This window comes from Struthio camelus, chromosome 2 (genome assembly GCF_040807025.1).
Source record: "Struthio camelus isolate bStrCam1 chromosome 2, bStrCam1.hap1, whole genome shotgun sequence".
Classification (NCBI taxonomy): domain Eukaryota; kingdom Metazoa; phylum Chordata; class Aves; order Struthioniformes; family Struthionidae; genus Struthio; species Struthio camelus.
Genome location: NC_090943.1, coordinates 145190332 through 145202779, shown reverse-complemented (window position 1 = coordinate 145202779; position 12448 = coordinate 145190332). Strand labels below are relative to the sequence as shown.

The 12448-nt window shown below is 36.7% G+C and overlaps 1 protein-coding gene across 1 annotated transcript in view; it reads left to right on the top strand.

The window, feature by feature from the left end:
- The window catches only part of DCAF13 (DDB1 and CUL4 associated factor 13), a 28515-nt gene that overhangs the window by 9821 nt on the left and 6246 nt on the right, over window positions 1-12448 (top strand). Inside the window, exons 7-9 of the mRNA XM_068932869.1 lie at window positions 2059-2141; window positions 3888-4052; window positions 6559-6694. Coding sequence (XP_068788970.1) covers window positions 2059-2141; window positions 3888-4052; window positions 6559-6694 — 384 coding nt within the window. The remainder of the gene's footprint in view (window positions 1-2058; window positions 2142-3887; window positions 4053-6558; window positions 6695-12448) is intronic.

Sequence of the window (12448 nt, the reverse complement as noted above, 5' to 3'; positions counted from 1 at the left end):
ACTTCACAACTTTGACTTGTCCTAATAAGGACTACTTCTTGTGAAATGACAAGGTATATCTATAATTGATTAAAAATAGTGTCAGAAGATGGCTCTGCTAAAGATTTTAATAGTTCTAAAATGCCGCTATTAATGTATTTACAACAACTTAAATCACTTCAAACTCAGGCTGCTGTATGTAGCTATTACTGAATGTAATGCTAGAACTATAGAGAACATCCTTTTCTTAGGTGCTATTTTAAATGCAAATACTGCTGGTGAAATAAGCTGAACGCTATAGGCTTAAGCAAAAAAAAATGTGAAGGAAGAGGTAGAGCGTGGACTTTTAATAAACGTGACCCCTTTTGAAAGGGAGCTGGATTTTCCAGTAATATCAGAGTTATTTTTTGTCGTGATTTTAAGAATATATCATTCATGTAATATGTTTCAGTTACTCCTGTACTCATTTTGCAGAAGCTGGAAATCTTGGACGGGGAAGGTTAAAGAACCTTCCTTGATTGTTAGCTTCCCAGATGTATGTGCAGAGTTTATTAGAAGAACAAGGCTGAAATGTGAAAAAATTCTAGTTATCATACTACCATAAACACAGAGCCTTTCAGTAGCCTATTTTCAGTAAAGTCACTTTTAAAAGTAGAAAACACTTCAGACATCTGATGATTGCATTCAGTTCTGTGTGCATATAACTTCTGGAAATGAGCAGTATTTTGCAGTGCAGACTTCATTTTGTATTGAACCTAGAAGTAGTAGCATCGTCTAGAAAATGAAGATTGGTAGAGAGCGAGAGACATGAGAATATGCACACGCTAATCAAGTCAACAATCCCTTTGGAGGGTGGATCAGTAGAGGTCATCGCTGTTAACTTGCTTTGAGACTTTGTTCATTATTTTAACTTTTAAATTTGCACAGGTATATTTTGTTAAATGCGTGTAAATGTATCATGTTTGGTATAGTGAGGTGAGAACAAAAATGGGATTTGAGTAGCATATGATTAAACACCAAACTTTCAGGTCTTTAATTTTGAGGTAGGATTATGGTTGGTCTGGAGTATTATGGAAAATTCTGTTTAGAGTTATTCTGTTTATTAATGAGTTGCTCTGTAATTATTCATCTACTTTGTGTCAGGCATCATGTATGGGAGTTATTTTTAAATACAATGGTTGAAAGCTCCAGGAGCTGCAAGAAGCCAAAGCTGTTGTGCCATTCTGGGTGCCAGAAGACTCCTCTTCCCACCCCAGTCGCCCGGCTGTTCTTGCCACTGGAGTCCTCCAAGTTGGGGGTATCCAGTATATGGCTTCCTAATACCTCTTGTCTCATCCACTGTTATTAAAGTGGAAGGGTCTTATTAAGGTAGTCATCAGCTACACTGCTCCTGCTTTAAGGCAAACTGGCCTCTTTGTAGCCATCTGCTTGCCAGGGGCAAGCAAGTCTTATGAGTGTGAAGGAACTAGTTCACTGCTAAGGTAGTGATGGTGGTGAGTAAATTACAAGATGGTAACTATTTCAGACGCTGCTTGGCACTTCTCAGAAAAAAATAAGAAATGGCACCTGGCCTAGAGAACTCATAAACTGTAATTTCTGCAATAAAATAACAAAGGGATGGCAAAAACTGGGAGAACATCAGAATGATATTGTTACTTTGCAAATGCTGGTTCATAGCCTTTGATGAAATAGATACTGTATAAACAAACAGACTCAATTAAAGACTCCTGTAAATATGATAGAGAAGTGAGATTTTTCTGGAGGTTCCAGGTTGGCACGTTACTTTTTGGTTAAAAGACAGCTTAGGAAGACTTTCTTCCAAAGCGGCTCATAGAGGAAAATTTAATTGCAGCATTGCACGAAGTAATGAGTATGTGATCAGGGACAGGAATTCTTGGGTTTTAATTCTAACACTGCTAAGGAAATGTTCTCTCGTGTATATCACTATGCCTCTGTCGCAATTCTTTATCTAGAAAGAAGGCGTTCACGTGTCTCTAGTGGAATAAGAAGCTTCCTATTTAAGGCATAGCCAGTGTTTTATTACCTATGACAAGGTAGCAATGTGTAAGTACCTTTCAGGTTATCTTGAAGATGAGGACAAATACATTGTGTTGGAACCCCATGGAAGCTTTCATTTTCACTGCAGCGAATGAAGACTACAAGTAAGTGCGATCCTGCTTTTTGATAGTCCTGATCATGTTTTTAATCTGTGTCTTGGTGATTTATCAGCATTTTACAATATATTTTTAAAAAAGCTATTTAAACTTTCTAGATTTGAGTCACTTAAGTAATAATGTCTTAGAAAATTACAGACTCGTTGATTAAAAAATTTTTGGCAATAAGCTGCCTCTTTTTCTTGTATTCCAATGGGGATGGAGGGAAGCACTGTAATTTACAACAAAAAAATTAACCACTGTTTTGTTCTATCATAATAAAAAAAAAAATGCAGTTGAACTCATGCAAGCGTAGCTTGCCAAGGGACCGAGAAATTAATCACTATTCGTACAGCCTGAGGCAATATAAGTGTTTATTTTCTTGCCAGCTATTGTGAAGCTTAGTATATTGTACTGATCAGCTATTTTGATGGGAACATTTCTAAAAAAATTAATCTTTTGTGAAACAGTTCCAGAGACTGTAATACTTATCCTTCCAGTGTCTCAAAACACTTTTTTACTTCTGGACAATACTATTCATGTGAGCAGCTAATCTGATATTGGGAAAAGCTGCCCCTGAAACTAGGCCACTGCAAAATAGGCTCCATATCCTTTTTTCCAGGAAGCCAGTGATCTAGCAATAGATCACTGTTGTCTTCTAGAACTTAGGAATTTTGTCACTTATCTTAAGGCTTTTCTTCCAAAGAAATGGAATCTGCCCAGACCTTGAAAGCGGGTGTTGAATTTAATATACTACTTTTTGACTGTTTTGATTATGGTAAAGTAAGGCTACCTAAAGTGTTTGCTTATAGCTGATTTCTTGTTCCTTAGTAAACTAAAAATGGTAGCTGTTACTGTTAGTGGCAACTGCTCTCTTAAACTAAAGCAACTAGTATGAGTGCAATGGTAAGTGCATGTATCAACAACACCTGCAAGTGTTAGCTGATTAAAAGCATCTATTTTCTGAAGGAATACAGAAGGAAAAAGTAATAATTACCAGTTCACTCCTGTATAGAAAACATTGAGCTAACATCTTCTATATAAGTGCAGGTTAACTTCACCTCTTCTGCCTGAATTCTTCTGCAGTGCTTAAGAGCAAGCCAGCTGTGGTTCATCAGCTGTGTGTCTATTTTTAATGTGATGCTTTTCTAAAGATGATATGCTCTACTGAACCAGTAGCTCCATGCGTTGAGGGATCAAGCTTTCCTTGGACTCCTGCAGACTCTCTGCTCAGCTGGCCTTCTTTAGAAGGAGAACCAACCACATGGGAACGTCACAGTAGACTTTGAGTTACTGAGAGATTCCAGTGTGGGAAGGTCTAGAAACCTTGCAGAGTTGATAGACTGTCCATAATGAGGATAACTGATTCAGAGGTGTTGTCCAAGTTAAAGTTACATACTTCTATCCAAAGATGGAGTGAAGGAGGACGTTGTGGGCAAGTGGTTGGAGAAGTAGGTTAGATCGATGGCCCAAGAACAGATGCTGAAGTGGAGTCCTATCTGTTCTTTGAGAGAAGAGCAAGAGACACAGATCTGGTCTAATAACTAAAGCCACTGACTAGGAAGCTTATTCTAAGCCCTAAATAATGCATTTTTCTTTCTTTTCATTGTTACTAGCAGTTTTAAAAAAATTTCCTCTTCAGTATGGATCTATCCTTAAGCATAGTTTGTGTGTGATTTAGGTAGCTGTTTACCAAAAATATGCTAATTACTTGAGGTGTTAAGATGTTACACTGTTGGTCTTTTTCTTTTAAAGCTTATATACTTTTGATATGCGCTTTCTTGCATCACCTGTGATGGTGCATATGGATCATGTGTCTGCTGTTCTTGATGTGGATTATTCACCCACTGGGAAAGAATTTGTGTCTGCCAGCTTTGATAAATCTATCCGCATTTTTCCTGTAGACAAAGGTCACAGCAGGTGAGTGATTTTTACACCTCTCTGTCTCATGCATCACTATGGCTTCCTTCCCTAGTCCTCAAAATTCTTAATTCAGTTAACATCTTCACCGAGGCATTCATTTTCCGTGAATATTACTATCTTATTCTGCACATAACTTGAGAGTGACAGCTCATGTAGTTGACAGACAATTTTGGACTATGCGTTAGAGTAAAACTTTCATTTAACAGGTAGCAATACTGATATTGCAATTTTGGATTAAAATTGCAGTGGAATCCTGTGGGTAAGATTTCTCAAACATGTTGCATGTTTGGCTTTTTTCTTCTGTTTCTTTCTGATGCAAAGATATCCGGAGGGAAGTATGTATTTGTAAAGAAACACTGGCTATTTATACAAGTGGAAGATTTGCTTCCTCTTCTGTAGTGTGAATATATGTATACGTCTTGATTTTAGTATTTTCCCTGTTAATACTCTGCACACTCATATTTTTGTTTTTCAGTTACCTCGTACTTTCCTTGACGTTATTGCTTTCCAACTAGATTCAGTATCAGTTCTGAATTATTGTTCTTAGATATAATCATTTCTATTTTACCAGGATGAATCCCATCTTATTTCCCTTTCTGTGTCTTTAATGTATTTAGTTCCTTTTGTACTGTATGTCTGTTATCACTGACGTTTGCAGTGTCTCACAAGATTGTAGCATTTTTTTTTTTTTAGGGGCTGTCTTCATCCTATATGGATGATTACTAAAGACATTACATGAGAAGCATGGTAATACAGATTTTTTACGATCTGTTTGGGACATTTTTGTGATCTAATTCACTTCCATTTATTACTACCTTTTGTTCATGCTTTGTTAACCAGGTTTTGATTCATGTGACAGTACTTTGAGTACAGCTCAGTAGGAATTAGTTTTTCACGCAAGGTTTCATAAGGCAGTGTATTAAATATTTTGTTGAAGTTCAGATTGGATCTACTGTGTGGTCCATTATTATTTTTTTTTCAATTTGATGAAAATCAAAGCAAGTTATCGAGTCCATCTGGTATCATTTGTTCTTCATAACCCTGCCTTCATTATTCTGTCAGTCCTTCCATTTTTTCTTTACTCTTAACTTCATTTTACGTTTTTTTTAGTTGCCTTCCCTCCTCCTCTTGAAAAAAAAATGTTGCTGCTAGTTTAAATTTTACGCATTTCCTTTAGGATGTTGGAATAGTGATTGACGAAGAAATATATTTTTATTATTGATTGATGCAATTATCCAGTGTTCAGCATCACTGTTTGTATGCTCCTGTCCATCAGTAGAGATTGAGAGGGGTTTTGTCCATTTTCTTTGATAACTGACCTACAGATTGTTTCTGCTTTCTCCCTGTCTTGCAAAAATGTTTTAAGTAGAATTAAGTATTGTGGTTCCTTTGTGTTTTTTTTTTTTTTTTAAGTCTTGTTTGTTAAGCAGCGTGAATAGCAAGCGCTTGTGTTCATTGGATTTTCCTTCCTGTGTAATAGTAATGTTTACAAAAGCACCTGATATGCAAAATTAAAGCACAGAGCTGCCATTGAGGGGAAACTGAGCAGACCCTGTGAAGCAACAGTGAAAGGCTTTAGCTGTTTATAGCAGATTGTTGACGAGTACTGTGGAAGGAAAAGAAACTTTTTGACAGCATGGTTGCCTTCAATCTAGTGACTTACAGATGAAGGACTTAGCTTCATAAAAGCTGACTAGATCATTCTAGGAAACATAAAATTCTTTAGAAGCTGTGCTTTCTTAGAATTACACTGTTGCAATTAATCCTATGAAATGTGGAAAGGGCTCCAAATGGAAGATCTGATGCCTCTTGGAAAACTGCTGAGGCATACGTAGGGGTGTCTGTAAGCAAGGATCCTGACTGTATGCCACTTACCTCAGACTTTTGATCCCTTATCAATTTGAAAAACTCTAAACTTTCAATGCTATTTTTTATTTTTAAAATAAAGTTCAAGATTTGGAAAATCAGTCCATTTTGGGGGAAAAGGAGAGAAGTCACAATGAAGAGTAACTGATCTATTATCGTATTCGTAAATGGATAGCTGGAGGTGAAATTCTTAGTGTTTTCTTCTGTAGTCCCATTCAGTAATGCTTGATCACTATAATAGCATATTAGTGAAAATTATTGTGGGTGTTTTATGAGTATGATACTGTATACCCTTGGTATGATGTTTGACAAAGAGTGGTTCATTAGCTACTTACTGTAATTTCTGAAAGCACTTTTTTAAAAAGCATCTTATTGCAGGTGGAATTTTATCAGTCTAACCAGTATATTGTATATGAATTTATAAAAATACCTATCTGTAGACATATATATCAGTGTAATGCATAAATATAACTAGATATAATCTAAGATCTAGCACCTTGTTTGAAAGAGTCAGAATATTTTTTAAAAAGTCAGAAAAATATATATTCTAGTTTGAACAGAAAACTTTGTGCTATGTGAAAGGTAATATTAGGAAAAGCAATTCTAAAAAAATTTAAAATATTTTTCTTTGCTTTAGGGAGATATATCATACAAAACGAATGCAGCATGTCATCACTGTAAAATGGACTTCAGATAATAAATACATTCTGTGTGGCTCAGATGAGATGAATATTCGTCTTTGGAAGGCTAATGCTTCTGAAAAACTGGGAGTGGTAAGAGACTTGTTTTTGGTTATTGTTATCACATGGCAGGCTGTGTTTTAGGGTTTTTTATTACAACCGTTTAACCTATTAAGCATCTAAAATCTTCTATTTCTAAAGAGAAAATGTAAAATTGTAGTTTGAAATTTTAGCTAGAAAACTAACATGCCTGCATATATAACTTAATAGAGTTCATGTTGCAGCTACTGCAGTTTTTAATATTAAGCTGATGACGACTTACATTCCTCATTGCTATGCAAGGTGATTTTTTGTTGTTGCTTATAATTATCAATTTAAACTAAACTAGACTCGAGTTTTCTGTATGTGTGCAACGGGTGAGAATTCACCCCTTTGCACTAGTGAGAAAGCAATAAATTCCGGTATGCCATACACAAGTGATTCTACTGAAGTGTAGGCTCACTACTTTTAAAAATGTTCTGTGACTGACATGTAACTGGTACTTGCCCAGTTCGTGCTGTGATAAGCACGTGCATGGTAAAATAGAGCGTTTGCTCTGATGCATAACCAGGACTGTCATTAACCTGTATAACTCTCAAATACCGACAGGGCAAATTGATACAGGGTTTTAAGTCCATTTAATTCAATGTAAGTCAGTTTGGTTCAAGCGTTTCTAGTAGTAGACCTCAGTCTAATAGATGCCTTTTTTTTCAGTTACACCTGTTCAAATGTTGGTGTATAGACAAAGCCAAGATATGCTATTACAGTTGTCACTTGCATATATCCGTCAACACAGTCCTGTTAAAAAGTACTGAATAACTTTGGAGAATGAATTTGACGCTTCGCCCCCTGGGAGTAATCACTTTACATAGCTTTATATTGTTAGGGCATTTTGGAGATGCTTACAATGCTGCTTCTGAGCCCATCAGCATAGCTGTCAAATAGTGCTTTGAATTCCTCTTGAAGAGGAATTCCTACTTGATCTTGTAAAAGACTGAGGGGGGAGGAGTAGGAAGCTGTAGTTCGGGGAAGGACGCTGTACGGTTAAGGGCCCAGATCCGTTCTACGGTTATGTCTAGGGCTGCTAGTAGTTATTTAAAGCTCTGTTAAGTGATAGTATCTGCATAGGAGGGAAAGGGGATGGAGCTGGGATAGGTGACAGGTGAATGAGAGTGGTACTAGGGCTACAATGTGGAATGGGAAAAGCCGTGGACTGTGAAGGGCTTAATAAGGGAATGTTAATAAGGGAAAGCACAGCTAAAACAATGTGTGTATCTGTAGCTGTGGCCCACCATAGGTATTTGAAAGTCCTATTGTTTTTCTTATCCTTGCTGTAGAGCTAGAGATAAAAAATCTTTCTAGCCTATACAGTATCTGTGGTTGAAAACTACTATTTCAAGTTGAATTACTTTAAAGTATTGTCGTCTTTTTTGTGTTTATAGTGCTATCTCTTTCTGTTCTGAACTGATCTGTGGGATTTATCCATGAGTGCTTCAGTCAAACATTTAACAATCATCCCCTTACCTGCTAATTCCACAGATTCTACAATGTTCACTATGGACTTTGCTTTTGGATTCAATTTTTATGTTGAATTTGCTGAGGTGGTGCAGCACTGGGCAGAAATACCACCTATTTGCTTGTTGGTGTATCCATATAATTACTGGAACACCCTTTTCATCTGTCTAAAACTCTTTATTCACCATCCTCGTTACCTCGTGTAAAGGACAAGGTGCTAAGCAAATTATCTAAAACATCATTTTCGTATAGGATGATTGCTAATGTTTTAGTGTGCAAGCAGAAAATTCATTCTGTTGACTACTAGATGGCATTGGCTTCTTTTTTATGAAAGAATAAGTATACTTAGAATTGGGAAGTAATGAGCAAAACCAATTACTTCTGTAAAGTATAAATATTGCATACCAGAAGGACTACTTAGCTACTGGTTCAAGTATTCAAAAAGTAGAATGGTAAATGTCATTCTGCTCTTTTCTGTAGTATTTGCCTCACTAACGGTTGCCTGGAGATGGCTCCAAAAAGACACTGCCAGTCCTGACTGTAGGTTATTTGCTGTGGTCTGCAGATGAGCACTCTTGTGGTCCTTGACCTCTCAGTGGATCCTACACAAAATAGCCTGCCCATGTTTTTCTAGTTTTTCAGTACGTTGCTACTGCTTGACGTGCCTCTTGGAGGTTGTGCGTAGGATTCAGTTCTGCTAATATGAGATCATACTAATACAGCTTTTGTAGCATGCATGTGTGTAAGGTTTTGTTAAGCATTTCTGATGAAGACTTTGAGCCCTCAAATCCCAAGGAGACTGAGTTGAGTTACCTATACCATTTAGGTCTGCTGTCGCTTTTGGTCTGTTTTCTGATTATCAGAAATGAAAGTCATCCCATCATCTAGAACACTCTATGCAGCTTGTCATCCTAGCTCAAAAAGAAGAAAAAGAAAAAAAAAAAAAAGAAAAACACCCTAGCAAAATAAAAGTCATCTTAAGAAACCAAAAATAAGGAACCAAAAGAAGTATGGGAAGAGCTTTCAAGGGTTCCAGAAAAACTGAATTGGAAGTTTCTGCTCCCTAATTTCACATGGACAGCATTAATGAACGTGGAAAGAATTATGTTAAAATTAAGAGCAAATAATGTTTCACAGCCTCATATCTTTCCTGGAAATGTGTTTAACACATGATGCTATTGAGGCCATGAATTTAGCAAGACATAGAATTTGCAAGTGTCCAGAGCTGCTGTAGTTACTATAAAAATATTTTTGGAAGCACTATGAAATTCAGTTTTTCAGGTGTTCAGAGAGTAATTGTTGCTGCTAGGGATTAGGGTGGAATCTTGAGAGCTTCTAAGATTCCTGAATATACCTTGGAAATGTCACTTGGATTCAGCCAACTGTGCCAATACCTTCTTTGATCCAGCCTTGTAGTTCCTGTGGTTCTTAATGTTGTAAGTGTTAATGCCTGTTTACCAGGTTCCACTGGTTTTCTTTAGCACAAGCTTTTTATTTTTTAGAGGACTGGTGTTCTTATCTTTATAGACATGTGCTTGCTCATTTTATAACTGTCCAGTTCTTCCACTGTTTTTTGAACATTTTCAACTTGCAAAGCAGAGCATTCAGTAATTCTGTTGCAAGTGTCAGAATAGGTCTTAAATGCTTAGTTGCTTGGATCTGCTATTTTCCTTAGCTGAGAAGATTTGATTGAATGACTCATCCAAAGGTCACTATATTCCTAATAAAATGCCAACATCTTGTAATACATTGTATTTCAAGATGGATATTTTTGGGCTGGGGGTGGGTGGTGGCCAGCATCCTGAAAGAGAAAAATAAAAATGCTAATCAAAAATTTTTTTCTTTGGTGAGCACTTAGTCTTACTTGTTTTCAAGATTGCTGGGTTCCAAGGAAGTTAGACTGAATACAGTACTTATGTTGCGACTTCAGACTGATGAATAGTTACGCAGTAGGAAAGTTGTGCTTTCTGAACTGTAGTTACCCAAGCAGTCATCAGTTCTGACATGAATGTTTCCTTTGGTTTATTAATGTATTTGGCATTGCACTCATTATTTAAAATCAGTGAAACATTAAAGTAAGAATCAAAGTCTCTGGAGGAGCCAGAGGCGTGCTGTGTCTCTACTCCACTGGCAGTTAAATCTGCATGGGTTTTATGTAGGGGTAACACAAACTAAATCTTTTTGTTGGGGCTACTGCAGAGGTTACTTTAAAACAATTTAGTGTTTAGATGTTTTCTTAAATAAAAGTTCAGCTTTTTTCAGTAACATCACGAAGGTAAACAGGACTTCATAGGTTTTCTTTTTAAAGTAGTAAGTCTGTAGCTCTGCATATGTAAACAAGAAAGACGGGAATAAATAAAGACTAAGACGCTACTCCAGACAGTTCACTTATTACACGTAATAAATGTATATTTACATTTACATTTTATTGTGATCTTGGAGAGGTTTGGGACTTCTAAAAGGGTGGGGGGGGGGGGAAATGCCTTTGCCTTGTGAGGAAAAGGGGGAAAAAAGAGCTTCATATGAGTGAAAAGGCAGGAGAAACAGCGTTAACAGAATAGGTTTCAGCTAATAAAATAGAATTCATCTAATTAATAAAAAGAAAGGGCTATATTGGGTTTTTATGAATAGCAGTGAGCCATCAGCAAAACTGCAGAAAGCTGTATTCTTCAAAATATTAACACACGCAGTTTTCTGCACCTGCAGTTCTTACAGTGTAAATGCTTAGTAGCATGACTTCTGTGAGTAACAGCTACACAATTTGGTTCTGTTACCTTTCCAAAGAACTTCAGGATTAGAGCAGAATACTGGACAACTGAAGGAGAAAATCTTCTTCCTATGTTTTACGCTTCCTGAAATACAAAAGATTTGTAAGTATGAGAAGTAAGTATAACAGTAGTGGAACACAGGTTTGCTGTTTTCCTACACGATGCAGACCTAATGGCCTTGTAGTTTCATCCAGTCTTTAACTCAAAGCCTTGTTTTTTGATCTAGCAAAGCGCCTTAGCAGGAGAGTATCAAAGCTGTCTAAGTAATTGTGTAGCCTTTCAGTCGTCTTCTAGTATAAAGTTACGTTTTGTGACATAAGGCTGAAGCCTGGCAGTACCAGATATTGTGTGACATGGCATTCTTTTAGTAGTGCGTTGGGGGTTGTGGTTAAATGCACATGCGATTTCATCCCTTTAGCTATGAGTTTGTGCTCTTCACATTTACATGATTCTTCTTTTGTGTTCTCCATTCGGATAGATATAAAGAATCATTTTTGATTAAGGGAAACAATGAGTAATAAACTTCATAGCAATAAATTTAGAAATGAATTTTCAGGAGAGCAATGGAAAATTTTTAAATAAAGACCAATTATGATATGGAAAATTGCTGGGCTAGGTTTGCATTCTAAAAATATGTTGCATCTGTGCTTTATCTGACTTAACCTGGAAGGACAACCTGGGCAGGATAGATAACAGCCACTTCATATTCCTTTGTTGAATTGCAGCAGTCTAATACTGTGGAGTTTTTAAATACATGCGCAGTACAGATATAATCCATTTTAAAGGGAATATGATTTGTTAAAGGTGATTTTAGCTTTTCCATCAGGGCTCTGGAAAAATGCTTACCTTCGTTCTGCTTAGAGGAGGAAAAAAAAAACTAGCCTCTATCACCTGGAGGGAGGAAAAGGTGTAAACAGTTTACTCTAGGACATGTTTTCGTATTACTGATAAGTTGGGTGTATTTTACGGTTCTCCTTCTCCCTTTTTTTCATTCTAGATATTTGCTGTGAAATACCGCTTCAGTACTGGCACAAATAGCTGCCTTTCTGCCACCTAACCTCTGTCTTCCTTGTACAGGAAGTTGCGCATTCATTTTTGGAATGTTTTAAAAAAGGTCACACACATCTTTGAGTATATGTCTTGCACTCACGATATTGTATAAATCCCAATGTATTACATTGTAGAGTGTTCTAGTCATTATAAACATAGTCTTTAATCCTGCTAATTTGTGCTGAATTTACAGTCTTCTCCAGTACAAAGCACTGTGGGAAGTAATGCTGTTCTCTTCAGCTGTTTAGGTTGACCTTTGTAGAAGGACTTGCAAGAGAGAGATTGGAGTTCCTTGTGTTGTTGCAGTCTGCTTTTTTAGCTGTCTGGTATATTTGCTAAATAGATACTAACTTGTCATTTACACATGATTTTCTTTTACCGCTATATAGATAAGGGCACATCTAGCACTACGTTGTAAATGGGGCATTGACAATTTGCAATTGGATGGGAAGTGACCAGATAGGTGCGTTTTTAC